The 17,481-nt window shown below is 35.5% G+C and overlaps 1 protein-coding gene across 3 annotated transcripts in view; it reads left to right on the top strand.

Moving 5' to 3' along the window:
• LOC107004625 overlaps positions 1-17,481 on the top strand; it is a 66,608-nt gene that overhangs the window by 15,816 nt on the left and 33,311 nt on the right. For all 3 annotated transcript variants that reach the window (XM_015202904.2, XM_027912780.1, XM_015202903.2), the window contains exons 13-19: positions 53-254; positions 3,576-3,695; positions 9,473-9,546; positions 9,694-9,804; positions 10,115-10,213; positions 11,086-11,168; positions 11,461-11,609. In XM_015202904.2, coding sequence (XP_015058390.1) covers positions 53-254; positions 3,576-3,695; positions 9,473-9,546; positions 9,694-9,804; positions 10,115-10,213; positions 11,086-11,168; positions 11,461-11,609 — 838 coding nt within the window. The remainder of the gene's footprint in view (positions 1-52; positions 255-3,575; positions 3,696-9,472; positions 9,547-9,693; positions 9,805-10,114; positions 10,214-11,085; positions 11,169-11,460; positions 11,610-17,481) is intronic.

Genomic DNA, 17,481 nt, shown 5'->3' with positions numbered 1-17,481 from the left:
TTATGTTGCTTGTAGAATGTGTTGTGAGAAATTATGTATGCGTCTTGAACAGATTTAATTTTCTAGACAAGTCCACTGGATTGTCGTCTCCTGTTGACATCAGTAGCTGTGCAATTGTGAATGATGCTTCTCAGACTGTTATGGTGGTCCAACCATTACATCTTCCTGGTATTGAGGGGCTGGTCATTCCTAGTGGAACCAGTGGCCATCTGTTAAAGATGATTGATAGGGATATTGCTCTAGTCAGATGGGAGGTAACTATAACTGCTATTTCATTCATTTCACTATTATGCTTCTTTGACTGTTCAATTCTTTCTACCACTAGCTATGGGAGCAAGCTTACCCTGATTTTTCGAAAGTTGTAATTTTTAGGAGCTAATTATGCTGCATTCATCTTCATTTTCATGCGTAACTTGGTATTAGTTTCTTGTTGATGCGTGTCTTTGATAAAATTCATTTTACGACTTTGGTTTTGCAAAATTTTATTGTTGACACAGCCAAACTTCAATGTTTAGAGAATTTTTAGATGTTAATATCGGACTGCTTTATGTTTCTTCTATATGACATTGATGCAAAGTCCATAATGGATATAATATGAAGTGGATTCTTTTTTCCAAACTGGTAAAGTAGTAATTGTATTAACGGAAAAGGGTACTTTTATTTTTTTTCAAAAAAATTAACGCAAAAGGGTAATAAATGTCCTTAAGCTATGTGAAATCAACAAAAATGTCCTTAATTAATAGTTCGGTCCAAAAATGCCCTCATTGTTACTTAATGGGTCACAAATGTCCTCTTCCTACTGAGAATAATAGTATTTCTTTTTCTTTTTAAACATATGCTATTCCAAAAAAAATTATTATTAAAAAAATTAATTCTTGTTTCTTTTCTTTTTAAATCACTTTAACTAATGAATAAGTAGGAAATGATCTTTTTTTTCCTTCTTAATCTCACTTTAACGATTAAAATAAAATAACTCAATTTACCTTTTTTTTTTTTTGAGAATTAGTACTGTTGTATTCTTCAGCATTAGGACTGCTGGCCACCACCAAAAACATGTTACTGGGGAGTGAGATTCAAATCTAAACTTTACAAAGTACCTAGAAAATCAACCAACTCTTCTACTTCCTCTATACATTTTTTTTACACCAACAAAAATAAGGTTTCCAGACACTTCCATTTCACATCATGAATGGACCTGATCTTGTCTTCAAAGCACCTTCCATTTCTCTCTTTCCAAATTGTCCACCATATGCATGAGGGTATTATCCTCCACCATATTTTCTGACTCTTGCTTCTGCCTCTTCTAATCCAACAGCTCATCAGATCAGGGCATTGTCCATGTTGTCTTTGTGAGACTGAAAAACAGATTCCACACTTGAGTAGTGAACTTACAGTGTAGGAACAGGTGATTATTTGCCTCTCTTGTTTCATTGCACAAAAAACACCTAGTCACCACTACTCTCCCCTTCTTTTGTAGTACTTCATGAGTAAGGCATGCATTTTTAACTACTAGCCAAGTGAAATCTCTCATCTTGGTTGGAGCTATATTCTTCCATACATTCTTCCATATCCTTAGCTCTTCCTCCTGCACAACATTATATTCCCTCTTGTACAAATTTTTAACAGAGAAACTGCCTTCTGTAGTGTGTCTCCACCTTAGCTTGTCAGCTTCCATTGTGGTTCCAGCAAAAACTTCCACTTCGTTTAGCAAACTAGCCACCCTTTCCGCTTCCCAATCATTTAGATATCTTCTGAAACTGAAATTCCAGCCTTGGTTAGACCAACATTTGGCAACATTTATCTCTGTATTCTTACATAACATCATAAGATATGGGATTCGTCCTGCAATGGAGCTTCGCCTAGCCAATTGTCCTTCCAGAACCCGGTTTTGAGGCCATTGCCCACCCTAATCCTTGAGTTCTTCTGCAACTTTGGCCATTGTGCTCTGATTGCTCTCCAGACACCCACCCCATATGTAGTATTTAGCTCATTTGTGCACCAGGGTTTGGTTTGCCCATACTTGTATATAATTGCTTGCTTCCAAAGAGAAGACTCTTCTTCACAAAATCTCCAAAGCCACTTCATCAAAAGGCTATTGTTTTGGGTCTTCAGATTTCTTACTTCTAGTCCCCCTTGGCCTTTGCTAGATTGAGTCACTTCCCATTTTACCAGATTGTAACCCTTTCCTTCTTTACTCCTTTTCCACAAAAAATCCCTTCTTAATCTGTTATGTTTTTCCACCACACTGTCCGGGATGAGAAACAAGGACATCGCATAGGTGGGCAAGGAATCCAAGACTGAATTAATCAGTGTGATCCTTCCCCCTAAAGATAAGTATTGTGACTTCCATTTGGCTAGTCTCCTTTCAGACTTTTCTATAATTCTATCCTTTATCTCGACCTCTTTGAACTTCCTGCCTAAAGGCATGCCTAAGTACTCACATGGCAGAAGATCCACACAACATCCAAGCACACTTGACCTCTTTGATAGGGAAAATAATGCTTTTTCTCGAATTCACCTTTAGACCAGAAATGGCTTCAAAAACCACCAGCATGACTCATAGCTAACCTGCTCCACTACAGCTTCACAAAAAATAATAGTGATGACATATCTCTCCAATTTTGAAGCCCCTTAACCAGTTGTTATGAATTGCTACTCTCATCATGTTGCTAAGTCCTTCCATTGCAAGTATGAACAAGAAAGGAGATAAAGGATCCCTTTGTTTGAGTCCTCTTTCTAAGGGAAAAAAACCAATAGGTTCTCCATTCACTAAAATAGAGAACCTGATAGTTTTAGGACGAAAGTTGATCCACTTCAGCCATCTTTCCCCAAATCCCATCTGCTTCAAGACACTCAATCGATAGCCCCGATTCACATGGTCATAGGCCTTTTCAATATCTAATCTTTTATTTTAAGATTAGCTAGTCAGCAAGTTAATTCATCCTGGATTACTTGGCATGTAAACAATTTTCTCTCATGTTTTTGTTGTGCTGAAGATCTAAAAGTTTACCCAGTTATTTTATATAATTATGGGTCATGTTGCTAAAAAAATAGCTAAGGTTTTGTCCACAATTATCCTGTAACTGAGGTTGGTTTTCTATAAAGCTAGAACATAAGAGAAAATGAAATCTTACCCTCCCTCCCCCTCCCCCCCAGGGTAATGAGCAAAGTAAAATAATTAGAGGAATATGAATTATTTAAAATTTCATCATATTTTGCTGCTAATATTCTGTCAGTAAGAACTCATATACAATCTCATCCTTCACTTTGTCAGCATTACTATTTTTATCTTTTGCTGACCGTTTTACACAATAATGTGAATGCTTCAGAATGATCTTTTGTTGTTGAAAGGATATTCTTTTAGTTCTTTTTTGCATTGCTTGTGTTTTAACTATCCTTTAATTTGATTTTGGGATTTTCTTATGTAAAAAAACACACATTCTATCTCTCTGCTGCTGTCTCCATTTTCTCTTCTTTCTGATAAAAAATTGTTGTGATCTAGTGTTAGGAGTTTGAAATTCAAACCTTTTCTCTTTTATGTTCAGCTTCAGTAATTGTAACTTGCTAATTTGTAGTTCCCGCAATCTGGGATAGTAGTGCTGCTTTTGCGTTTGGCCCAAGGGCTGTACATGGAGAAAACCAGTGAAATTGTTATGACTCTTGGATTTCTCAGCCGGCTTGTGACTTTCAACATGGTAATCCACACAATTAATTTTTCTTTGCATGGTGATTTTGATACATCTATTGCAACTGCCCAATCTAAGCGAAGAGATTTGTTCCTTCGTGTCATTGCATCCATGTAAATGCATTTACACTGTTTTCTAGTTGATTTAGTGTGCCTGATGACGGGTGATACATTTGTATCCATTTGCACTGGTGGTTGCAATTGATGTTTGCTATGCTACTTCTGAAATCTTAGTTCTCTTAGTCCTTTTCTGCTGTCCATTTCTTTCTACCATTAATATGGTACTTTGTCAACTGCAATAAGGGCTGCAGTAATGACTCTTTGGGAAGGATACCTTGTAATTGGATCTGGGTATTGCTGAATGTAAAATTACACAATTTTGGATTGTTTTGTCTGGTGTATTACATGGTCTGCATGGAATAGGATGTGATTAAGGGGGAGTAATAACACTTTCCAATTCTCAAGAGGAGTTAAGAGTTATTGGTAATTCCCAGGTGATTTTTCAAATTCTCCTTTATTCTAGTCTTTCAAGCATATTACTCCCGCCTGTCCAATTTATGCGATATAATTTGAACCGGCATGGAGTTTAGGAAGGAAATGAAGTGCTGTAAAATATGCCATAGTATTTGTGTGGCTATAGCCTTTCACATGCCATAATATTTGTGGTCATAAAAGATTCTTATAAGGGTATATTGGGAAGTATAAAGTTAATTGTTTTTTAAATTTAGAAGTGTCATTCTTTCTAGGACGGACTAAAAAAAGGTATCACATAAACTGAAAGGAGGGATGATTATTGTATACTCTTATTTCAATCATTTCAAATATAGGAGCATCTATTTTAAACAATTTTGTGTTTTTTTGCTGGTTTTCTTTCTTTTTATAATTAGTACAAGTATTTTGTTATAGAAAAATGTTTTCGAAAACTCATATGTTCTTTTACTATTTTGAATGGAACAAATCACAAATTCCATTATATTCATGTGTGGAAAGATACTGATTGCTCTTTATGATAGTAGCTATCAATTTATCATTAATGAATATATATATTTTTAAAATATGCATATTAAATACCTAGTAATTAATAAAATTTATATTTTTATATGCACGTATATTTGTTACAGATTAATTTTTTTTTAATCTAAAAAGGTTTATTTTATCATTATTGTTAACTTCATTTCAAAAATTTAAAATATATGTAATTATACTTGTGCAGCCAAAATGACATGGAATTACATTGTAATTAGGTTATAATAAATAAAAAGTCTTACGTAACATGTAATTACTACTAATTGCTACCCTAGTAATTACACCAGATCCAATTACAAGGTTTTCATCTCAACAAGCTTGCTCCACTTCTACCATGCTTTCAAAGAAAACAAGTCAAATACTCAAAACAAGTGTTTTGGAAAGACCAGCCTTGTGATGAGTCTTTTCATGTCTATGCGAAGCCTAAGCTTGTTCAGTTTCACGTTGTTGAATGCAAAGAGGTATTCTTTGTTTCACTTAGGGGTCGTTTGGTAGAGTGTATTAGGAGAAATAATGCATGCATTAACTTTGAGTATTAATAGTACCTTCTTTTGTACACTTTTCAACCTATATATAACTACTAATGCTTGCATTGATTATACACTCTATTGTGTATTAAAATGTGTTTTATTAATACCATGGATTTCTAGGTATTAGTAATGCAAGAGATTTAATGCGTGCATTAGCATGGTTAAGACTCAATTACCCCTCAAAACCCTTTTTACAGTTTTTCCACCATAATTGTGGATGATATTTTTTTAAATTAATATTTTTATGCAATGCATGCAATTTACAATACACCAAACATTGCATAAAAGTTATCTATGTATAATTACTGGAAGCAAAACTACTACAAGCACTACTAATGCAAGCAATATTACTATACTCTATTTAACATTATTTTTATACACTCTATCAGACGATTCCTTAGTTGCTAAGTTCATGTTTTCTTAAGTTTCTATTTGTTAAAAGAGATGCGGTTTTGATGGAGTAAGAGGAGAGAAAATTACACAAATAAAAGATATTTCTGAATAGATTTGAGTGGTACTATGCTGCAAAATAGATGAAGTCTCTTAAATGGCTCTAGTTCAGCTTATTCGGCATCGGATATTGCATATACAAACTCCAACAACTTGCCAAACAATTATCTTTACAAGTTTCTATATTTTCGTCAAACCATATTTGCTTAACTTCAATCATTGTTGCAATCATAAAAAAATAGTTGGTTTTCTTGCTAGATTGAAAAATATTGTAGGGAGAATGAAGCAACTTTTAAAATACTTTTGATAAGAATGGACCTTGGCCAACCCTAACTCAATTCCCAAAACCAGCTCATGAGGTGAGGATAGACCCAGTCCATATAAGGAGCCTAAAACACCCACAACTGGTGTAAAAAATTCAATATGAGAAGATATGGCACTTGAGCTGAATTCAACCTTAAAAGTTAGGTCATGACTCAAGGATTTCCAAAGACAATACAAAGAGGCCACAACCCATTTCAATCTATGTGGACGTGACATGACTCCACACACAGCCAGGATTGGACAATTAGAGGGTGATAACATAACACAAGAGCTCAATTTTGAGAAACACAAGAAAGCGTCTGATGGGTCTAACACTGGTCTGCTACCATGTGAAGAAATAGATCTTATGTCTAATTCAATTCCAAAAGTTATCATGAGAGGAGGATTTTCCAAAACCATTTAAGGAGACTATAACCTAGTCTCTCAAACAAAAGGAAATGAGTTGTCTTCCTATACGATCTTTGAGCAATCTTGATGAGCTACCTTTTGGTGTTGAATTAGTTTTATGGTCCATTTGTCAATATGGTACCAGAGTAGACAAAATTCCTGTGTTCCAGTCTCATCACCTCCCATTATCAGGAAAATAATTTCCACGTGCTTGGCTCATCAAATAGAATCAAACTTGCATGTGTGGGGATGTGGTGAAGGCATATACGTAAATAAATCGAAGTATGCTCTCTTTAATAGCTTTAGCTTTTAGATGGGGTGACCACCCACTATCAACATGGTATTAGAGCATACAAAAACATCAAGCCTGCACGTGACATGGTGTATTGAGGATGTTAATAAATTCAAAAGTATCCTCTCAACTACTTAATCTTTTAGATGAAATGATCACACAAATTTAGTGTGGTACCAGAGCTAAACAGACCCATTCCTATTCTTAGTGTACCCAGTGCTAGCCCCCCAGGTTATGCCCTTCAAGTTTCAAATGTCCAGTCTTTGTTGTGAGGGAGTGTGTTAAGTATCCCACATTGGTGGATGAAATCAAGTGTTGTCTCGGTATATGTTCTTGACAGTCCTTATCTCTAGCTTTGAGTTGAGTTAGATAACTGCTTCCTTTTTGTTCCCTTTTTGAAAGGGGTAGAAACAAGTGAGAGGGAAATCACTAACTTGTTTAGACATCAAACTATTTAGAGCCTGTTTGGCTCAGCTTAAAAGCTGGTCAAACTGACTTAAAAGCTGGTTTTTGACTTATTTAGCTGTTTGGCAATCCTCAAAATAACTTATTTTAAGTTTAAAAAAACTTATTTTAAGCCAAAAGTTAAAAGCTGGGGTAGAGGTGCTTTTTTTTTCCAGCTTATAAGCTGTTTTAAGTTGACCACATTTTTACCTTTTTAACCTTAATATTTTTATACAATCTCCAAATTACCCACATAACCCTAACATCTCTTTCTTCTATTTTTCCCTTTTCACGTGTGGATGATAGACAATTACTATTACTAATGAATGAAAATAAAATTAATCTTAAATCTTTCAAATGATCTATTCAAATTATATATTATTAAAATGTAAAATAAGTTGCACATATAACTTAAATAAAAATTTATATTCCTCTTATAAATAATTTGTGATAATAAAGAAATATGTGAATGATAGACAATTATTATTACCTATGGATGAAACTAAAATAAAATCTTAAATCGTTCTTTGATCTATTCAAATTATATATCTTTAAAATCTATAATAAGTTTATATTCCTCTTATAAATAATTTGTGATGAGAAAGAAATATGTGAATGATAGCAAAATATAATTATTTATGGCTGTAAAATATAAATTAATTAACTTTTATTATGTTAACAACTTTTAAGGGTATTTCAGACATTTTGATTTAAAAAGCTGTTTATCAGCACTTATTTGCCAAACACATCAACAACTTTTTTTTAACTTCAGCACTTTTATCCAAACGCATAACTGCTTATTTTAAAAATAAGTTTCAGCACTTTTAAAAGTACTTTTTTAAAGCTGCTTTTATTAAGCCCATCCAAACGGGCCCTTAGTGACTAGATCCTTATGTCTAGTAAGTCCTGTCAACAACATAATACCCTGTATAGTCTCACAACAGGGAGGTTGTTCTCGATAGACCTTGGACTAAAGAAATCAATTTGCAGAATATGTTCAAAAGAACTACAGGAGTAAAAAACTATGCTGAAAATATTGAAAAAAGAGTTGTACTAACAGTAAAGTAGTTAAAAGGAACCATAATAGTAATAAAAATTGAAGAATAAGATAATTAGCTTGCTTAATAATAATACGTATGGAAAATAAGAAATGCTCAATTACCTACTAATCGTCAATCCTAATCCTCGACCTCTATACTCTATCTAGGGTCGTGTCCTCAATGAGCTAAAGATGCGCTATGTTCTGTCTAATTATCTCTCTTCGATCGTTTACACTTTAGATTAGCTAGGTTTGGATCAATTCCTTGTTGAACCTTTCTTGGATTCATGTCTAGTATGGTTTCCCTGTATGAGTTCATTATCTTCCCCGGTGGATAAATTCTGATGATCAACTGCCACTTTACTTGTCAGATGGACTTTTGTTATCTTGGAATTTTCTGTTCTCCCCAATCTTATTTATACTTCTATCCTTTTGTTTTACCTAGTTTCCTATTTACTTGTTTGATTTTTTTTTATTATATCTTGGTTGCTATCAAATATAGATGGCTGTGCTCCTATGTCTTAACCAAAGCTATGCACATGTTTTCAAAGTAACATAACTTTTGTCAAGGGTGTAGCTGAGAGAAAGATCTGGAACTCAACCTTTCTTATTTGTTTTAACTGGACGTCATTGACTCCTTTCTGTTTAGGACCAATTTTCTGCATTCAACTCTCTGTTCTTTTTTGTGTTTAAAAAGAAAAGAGGATAAGAAAGTTGGCAGGTGTAATAGTTTCCTCTGGACAATCAGAGATCGGAAAGTAGAGAGGTAGCTATGTGGATTCAAAAAGTCAGCAACAGCAAGTGTCTCCTCATAAGTCATATCTCTGAGCCATTTCACACATGCAATTGTTACCTCAAATATGGTTGCTCACTCTTACGTTCCTGCATTTACACTCTAGTCCTTATGTTTTACGGAATTGGAAGTGTTTGTTGATTCTTTCACTTTCAACTTTATCCTTTAAATTGGTTGAGAACTTGAGATTGAGTTATTCGAGGCTGGAATAAGAGTTAGTTGACCTTAGAGAGGTTGAGAATAAGAGTTCAGATTGCATCTATATTTGCTTTAACTTTGAGGAACAACTGTAGGCCATAACAAAGTTTGTGATTTTATGCCCATTAGTGTGAAAGTTTCCAAGCAATGGAAAATTGTCGGTTCCTCACTATGGAAACTTTGCTGATATACGGGAATTGATGATGAAACTTTTGTAATCCTATTTGCCACCTGTTTCTCATGGCATGTCAACAATTGTTTTGGCCATTGATTTTTCTTGCTGCTGATAATATTGTGTGGTTAGGGTGTTTGCTATTCTCTTCTGGACCTTGGTGGCTATATGCACGATGAAATGAATTCACCAACAGAACACCTGCGGTATGGCTATAAGTTCATTAATGGACCCCCTCAGTTTTCAATTGAATGTTATCCTATATGGTTGTTACATAATCACCAAAAAAAATTTCTCAAATTCTCTGTAAAATACTGTCTTTTCTTTGACTAACATCCCTTCTTTAACTGCAGTATTAATGTGGCTGAAATCGTTTGTGCTTTTATCAAGAATCTGTCTCCTGATTGCTCTGGTGTGGCGTTGATGTCAATGGGAGTTAAGATTTTAGCAAAGATGTTAAAATGGTAAACCTTTTTGTCTATCAAGTTATTAACATTAACTGTGTTTACTTCTCTGGCTCCTTTTCTATGCCTACTGAATTGGAAATTTTTAAGAGAATCCTGCTATATTACTTTTACATTACCTGCCTTTAGGTTTATGTTCTGTTGGGTTATTGAATGAGCATTATGTGGTCAGAGGAAATTAAAATAGCTATCAAGTTGTGTTTATCTCCCTGTTGGATAAATGACGGAATCTACCATGAGGGAGTTTATTATTATTTGTCGTTTAGTGTTCGAGTTAGGTTTTTTAATTCTTCGACTTTTCTTATTGCAGCTCACCATATCATGTTTCAAGGTTGATAGTCCAGGCAAATATCTTTGATGTTGCTTTTAAGACGAATCCCTTCAAAGTTGACTCCAATGGCTTATCGAGGTCAGATGGATCCACCTTTCTCCTACTTCAAATGGAATTTCCGTCCTACTAAACATTTATGATTTTTTTGGGCACAATCTGGTGTGTTTGTCAGGTTTACTGTTGATTTGTTAACTGTAACATTTTGCGTACAATCTGATTACAGTTGTGCTAGTGGCTTTTGACTGCTATAAACAACTATGACCATAACCTTTTGAGTAATAATGTACTATGAATTGATTTCTACATTGCTGTCCTTTGAGCTTTCCCTTCATGCACTCTATCTGTTGATCCACTCCTGGACCCTGAATGGGTTGATTATATATGTCAAGGCTTGCAAAGCCAAACCCTTTCACCCATGATGCACAAGGCTGAATGGTGAAGGGCACTTCGAATATGGAGTTTTTCTTTTGTTATACTCGTAAATAGATTTCATCACTATAAAGTAATTTTCAATGTGGAGAGGATTCAAAACCCAAATTCAGTCATTCTCTCTCTCAAAAGTATCAAAAAAGTTTATGTTGCGAAGAGCATGATACCTTTTATAATAAAGTAAAATCTTCCCAACCAGAGGAAATTTGAAGACTTCAATTAGTTTCTATTTTAATTTTTGGTGATAATGGGCTTCTATCAATATCAGTACCTCTTTTTTGACCTACATTTTACTTTTTGTGTTACTGTTGTTTGCATTCAAAATTTAATCTTCTATTAGACATATTAGTTGTCTGCAATCTACACAAAAACTGATGTGTAGTATACCTTGGACAACATAGTTTTGTTCTAATAGTTTGCTGTTTAGCCTGATGTCTTAAACTGCATCAAGAAACTTCTATAATTCTTGGAAAATCAAAATTATCTGGACACCTTATTCTGTGTTTTTTGGGCTGCTTTAGTGGATCGTGGTTGCTTTCTGGCCGGCTCGCGAAAATGCTTTTGATCGACTGTGAGCAGAATGATTGTCAATTGATACTTTCAGGCATGTTCTTTAGTTGTATTTACTTATTTACTTGTGTTTATCAGTTATGTTTGGCATGTTTGTATTTTATGTAAAGTTATTGGTGTTCTAATTGCTGTTATACCAAAGGGTGTCCATTGCTTCTGTCGCAGAAACATAGATATATCGCTTGTTCTGTCTAACCTAATATGTGTTTGGGAGTCTCATTTTCGTTGGTCATTAGTCATGACGGCCTATTTTGTTCGATTGTGCAACTAGATTCTTTATGCCTTTTTCTGTAGGGTTTATCTTACACACTATTTTTGATCTCCAGTGCTTGACTTCACGATGCAGCTTATGGATTCTGGAATGGAAAATGATGTTGTCCTTGCACTAGTCATTTTCTCCATTCAGTATGTCCTTGTTAATCATGAATTCTGGAATTATAAAAACAAGCACACTCGGTGGAAGGTGACACTGAAGGTATCCTCTCATCTTCTATAATTTAAACATCTAAGCTTGCTTGAATGACATGATATATTCTCCTTAAAAGGGGCCTAGTTGGAGATTAGGCAACCATTTTGGATGCTGTTTTTGTTGGTATCCTTCATTGAGATTCTATAGAATAGGAGGGTTACGGATGGGGATGGAGCTATGTAGGACTAAGGGGGTTCATCCCAACGGACCCAACGCCCTTCGGTGGAAAATTGCACTATTTATACATGATTGAAAATAAATTTTAGGTATATATGTATGTTGCTTAGAGTCTTCATTTTTGGTGATCCACCCGTATCGGCACTAGGTGTGGGATCCATACTGGATCTGGTCAATTGATTTTGGGTACTTTGACAAAATCGATGGTGAAGTTGCGTGTAGATTCAATGAATTCTGTAATCAAAACAAAAACTAAAGTGAAACTAAAGGAAATGAAATAGCTTGTATAGATCAATTTTTATGTCACTCTTTTTCCTTTTATCTCCTTAGTCCTTCAGTATTCTCCTTTTGATCAATATTTTCTCCTAATTTTTTCCACACAGTATATTATAATTTAGGATTTATAACTCTAGATTTAGATATTTGAATTATTTTTAGCTGAATCCCTGCATATGTATCCAAACTTGGATTTGTATCGCCGAATCTTAAAAATAATATCATGAATGATCCGATCTCTAGATCTGCACCCGTATCAAACACGCGCATCTGAGTATGAGCAACATAGGTTTATGTAGTAAATGTGGGATCCCCTTCGACTTCTCGTGTGTTTACTTTTTCATATTTTGAATCCTCTTAGTGAAAATCTTGGCTCCGCCATTGGTTATTGAAGCTCCATTAGAAGAATAATTTTTCACTTTGGACAAATTTGAGGAAGGTCTTGTTAATTTAATTTAATTTAATTAATTCACGCACTAAAATTGGCAACGTCACTAATTTTCATAAAGAATTTCTGGAAATCATATAAAGAGATTTAGACCTTAGATGAAAGTACATGGAAAATATTGCGTTCCAAAGTCTAGGAAAGTTGTTTTAGCAATACTTTGTTGAATTTTATTCCAGACTAAAAAAGGCGGTTAAGTGATACATTTTAGACCTAATAAGTAGTTTAACGTTTATTGAATTATATCTCAGTCACATTAGATGCTACATCAGTCACATTGGATGCTACATCGCTCAGATTCTTCAAAAATGTTATGGGGTGCGTGTTGGATCTTCCCAAGTTATGCACTTTTGGAGGATTTGACATGTGATTGTTAGAATAGAAATAAGTATTTCCTACTTAGAATAGATATAGTAATAGGAATAAGAATAAGAATCCTAGTTGGAAAATGATTCTAATGTAGTGTCTATAAATAGGGTCTCAATGTAACAATTTACATACACAATTCAATAATACTTTTCTTATGTATTTCTCACATGGTATTAGAGCATTGGTGAGAACAAACAAGTCACCTTACGTCTGTCAATTTTCGGTGACTGTTGGGTCTGATTTTGTTATTCTTTTTTCTTTCGGTGGGTGTTTGTGAAAACCAACACCACCATGAGGCTCGGAAAGCTCCCGCGGCCAAACACCAACGAGAACCGCCAGAAAACACCACCCCACGCGCTCTCATGCGCCAATCGGAGGTGGTAGTTTCCGGCGAGATCTGTGTTACGCGCCAGCGCGTGAGGGTTTTTCTGATCACATTTTTTGAGAAGTTTTTTGGCAGTTGGGGTCGTCCAGCCATTCCAACCAAGCCAATACATTTTTTGACTAGATTCGATCGTCGGAATTTGGGTTCTGACTATTTTCAGGTTGTTTCCGGTGACTTTTTGTTCGAGATTTGAATTTTCTGACAATCAGATCTCAATGATCAAGTTTTTTTTTTGTTGTTTCCAAGACAAATTTAGCATAATGTGTTTTGGGTGTGATGTTTTTGGTTCTAAAAATATGGGGATTGGAAGTTGTAGCCCTATAATCACTTCTGAACTTTATTGGGAAGTTCAAACTATTTATCTTCGGCTTCGTCGATTGAGCTATGGTGCAAGGGTCAAGGCGTCCAAGATCACTTAACAAAGAAGACTTATGTGGTAGATGTAAAGGCAAAGACTAGTGAGGAAGATGCAAAAACCAAAACACAATTGGAGAAAGTAGATGCTGAATTATGTAATCTCTTATGGCGTTCTATTGGTTCCAAATTGATGCCCTTGTTTCGCCCATTCCAGACGTGTTGTACAGTTTGAGAAAAGGCTCGTGCTTTATACACTAAAGATATGTCTCAATTCTATGATGTGATATCTCGATTGACCAACTTAAAGAAACAAGAATTCGATATGTCTACTTACTTGGGACAGGTACAGGCAATCATAGAGGAATTCAACACGTTGATGCCAGTTACTACGAATGTGCAAAAACAACAAGAAGACAGACAAATATTGTTTGTAGTTCTTACTCTTCTTGGACTTCCTCCTGATCATAATTTTGTGTGTGATCTGATTTTAGCTAGCCCTACAGTTCCTACAATCGATGAATTAGTCTCTCGTGAGTCGTGTCCTCCGTCTTGCAACACCTCCCAATCACAAAGTATTTTCATCACCTACTGTTGACTTTTCTATTCTCGCACTATGGTGAATCGGCAAGGGGGAGGGCATTTTGGAAAACCTCAATCCAAGCGTAGTCATTGTTAAAAACTTGGACACACTCACATTTATTTACTTATTTTTTAAATGTCAGAAGATACATCAGGATGATCAGAAGATAAATGTGAGTTATATTTTGCATGGTCCACCGCCCACTTATGATCTTATTGTTCTAAAGGAATATAATGAGTTCCTTCGGAATCATGCAAGTAAAAAGACATCTCCACCAGTAGCATATGGTGCTCAACCTAATCAACCATCTAATAGTGCTCATATTGCTCAGGCAGAATATGATGAGTTCTTCCAGTATCGTTCAAATAAGCAAACGTCTCCACAAGTAGTTTCAGTTGTACAACCTGATGTGTATGTTGCGGGTAATTCTTTTGCTTGTGTGTCTCAATCTAGTACTCTAGGAAAATAAGTCATGGACTCTGGGGCTTGTGATCATATCTCTAGTAATAAGTCATTTTTATCCGATATTGTTTATTCACAATCTCTTCCAGCTATTACCTTAGCCAATGAGATCCAAAAAAAACCAAAAGGGGTTTGAAAAGCCAAACCCTATCTTCTGTCACCCTAGACTCTGTACTTTATGGCCATGGTTCTCCTTGTAGCATATCTTTTTTTGATGATTTTTTGTCATGCAAGACTGCAGTATCAGACAAATGATTGGAACAGGACATGAATCAGAAGGTCTTTACTATCTATCTCTTCAAATTCCTTAACAACATGCTCCGTTATAGATTCCTAGATCTAATTCACAAACGTTTGGGACATCCGAGTCTATCCAAACTGCAAAAGATGGTGCCCACTTTTTCTAGTTTATCTACTTTAGATTGTGAATCGTGTCAACTTGGAAACACAGTCACGCTACGTTTTTTTGTAATACTGAGGGTCGTTCAGAGTCTATTTTTTCATTAGTTCATTGCAATATTTGGGGTCCTAGTAGAGTCAGTTCCACCTTAGGATTTTGTTAGTTTTATTGATGATTAATCAAGATGTACTTGGGTTTTTTGAGTTATTTTCTACATAAATTTGTTTGTTGAAATACAAAATCAGTTTGGTGTTTCTATTCGTACTTTTCGTAGTAATAATGCCTTAAAATACTTATCCTCTCAATTTCGTGAGTTTATGACTCACGAAGGCATTATTCACTTGACTACTTGTCCATACACCCGTCAGCAAAATGGTGTAGTTGAAAGGAAAAATTGGCATCTTATTGAGATTGCTCGTACTCTTCTCCTTGAATCCAATTTTTCGCTGCGTTTTTTGGGAGATGTAGTTTTTACGTCTTGTTATTTGATAAATAGAATGCCCTCTTAATCTATTCATAATTAGGTTCCACATTCCTTACTATTTCCTCAGTCACATCTCTATCCTATCCCCCCTCGTGTCCTTGGGAGCATATGCTTTGTTCATAACTTAGCCCAGGAAAAAATAAAAATTAGCTCTTCGTGCACTCAAATGTGTCTTTCTTGGTTACTCTCGAGTCCAAAAAAGGTAGCGTTGTTATTCACATGATCTTCATCGATACCTTATGTCTGCTGATGTTACATTTTTTGAGTCTCAACCTTACTATACATCTTTTGATCATCCTGATGTATCTATGGTATTACCCATACTTCAGGTTTTAGTTGTGCCAACCTTAGAGGAATCTACGGTTACTTCTACATCTCCAGTTGTAGTGCCACCACTACTAACTTATCATCGCCGTCCATGTCCAACCCTAGTCCCTGATGATTCATGTCATGCGCCGAACCCATACTCCTACTGCGGACTTGCCTCCTACTAGCCAACCGCTTACACTTCAAAAAGGTATACGATCTACTCAAAATACTAACCCACAATTATACCTTCTTAAGTTATCATCGTCTATCATCACCCCATTATGTCTTGTGTCAACTTTGTCCTCTATTTCCATTCCTAAGACTACAGGTGAAGCACTTTCTCATTCTGGATGGAGGCAGGCTATGGTTGATGAGATGTCTGCTTTACATAAGAGTGGTACTTGGGAGCTTGTCTCCCTTCCTGCAGGTAAATCTATTGTTGGTTGTCGTTGGGTTTATGCATTCAAAATTGGTCCAGATGGTCAGGTTGGTCGACTTAAGGCTCGCCTTGTTGCAAAAGGGTATACTCAGATATTTGGGCTAGATTATAGCAGTTTTACCAAATAAAGTGTGGGCTTTAATGGAAAAGGACGCAAAGGGTAAAAAGAATACAAGTATCTATGTTTAGTCCAAAACTAATAATTATAAACATGAATGACAAAAATATGACCAACGAAATTAAAAAAAATTCATGATAAAGTGAAATATCAATTATTTAGTCACTTCTTCATACGAGACTCATTGGCAAGGACACATTTGCCTTAGAACCTTGATGACGACACTGAGGCACACATAAAGTGAGGCGAAAGGCTCAATCCGTTTGAGCCTCGCTTCAAGGCTTAAGCGCGCCGTTGATAACATTGGATTATAGTGACACTTTCGCTCCTGTGGCTAAAATAACATTTGTTCATATTTTTCTATCCATGATTGCCGTTCGTCATTGGTCTCTTCATTAGTTGGACATTAAGAATGCTTTTTTGCATGGTGATCTTGAGGAAGAAGTCTATATGGAGCAGCCACTTGGTTTTGTTGCTCAGGGGGAGTCTAGTAGCCTTGTATGTCGATTGTGTAGGTCACTCTATGGTCTCAAACAGTCTCATCTTGCTTGGTTTGGGAAGTTCAGCACACTAATTCAGGAGTTTGACATGACTTGTCGTGGAGCTGATCACTCTGTGTTTTATTGGCATTCTGCACCTAGTCGATGTATCTATTTGGTTGTTTGCGTTGATGATATTGTTATCACCGATAATGATCATGATGGTATCATTGATTTGAAGCAACTTCTCTTTAAGCACTTCCAAACTAAAGACCTTGGCAGATAGAAGTATTTTCTAGGTATTGAGGTTGCTCAGTCTAGATCAGGTATTATTATTTCTCAACGCAAGTATGCCTTAGACATTCTTGAGGAGATAGGAATGATGGGACGTAGACCTATTGACGCTCCTATGGATCCAAATGTTAAACTCTTTCCAGAACAGGGGAAGCCAGTTAGTAGTCTTGAAAGGTATATACTTGTTGGAAAGTTGAATTATTTCACAGTGACTAGACCTGACATCTATTTTTTAGTGAGTGTTGTAAGTTAGTTTATGACTTCCCCTTGTGATAGTCATTGGAAAGTAGTTATTCGTATTTTG

This window comes from Solanum pennellii, chromosome 11 (genome assembly GCF_001406875.1).
Source record: "Solanum pennellii chromosome 11, SPENNV200".
Classification (NCBI taxonomy): Eukaryota; Viridiplantae; Streptophyta; class Magnoliopsida; order Solanales; family Solanaceae; genus Solanum; species Solanum pennellii.
Note: the sequence above shows the minus strand (reverse complement) of the source record. Positions and strands in the feature narration are given on the sequence as shown.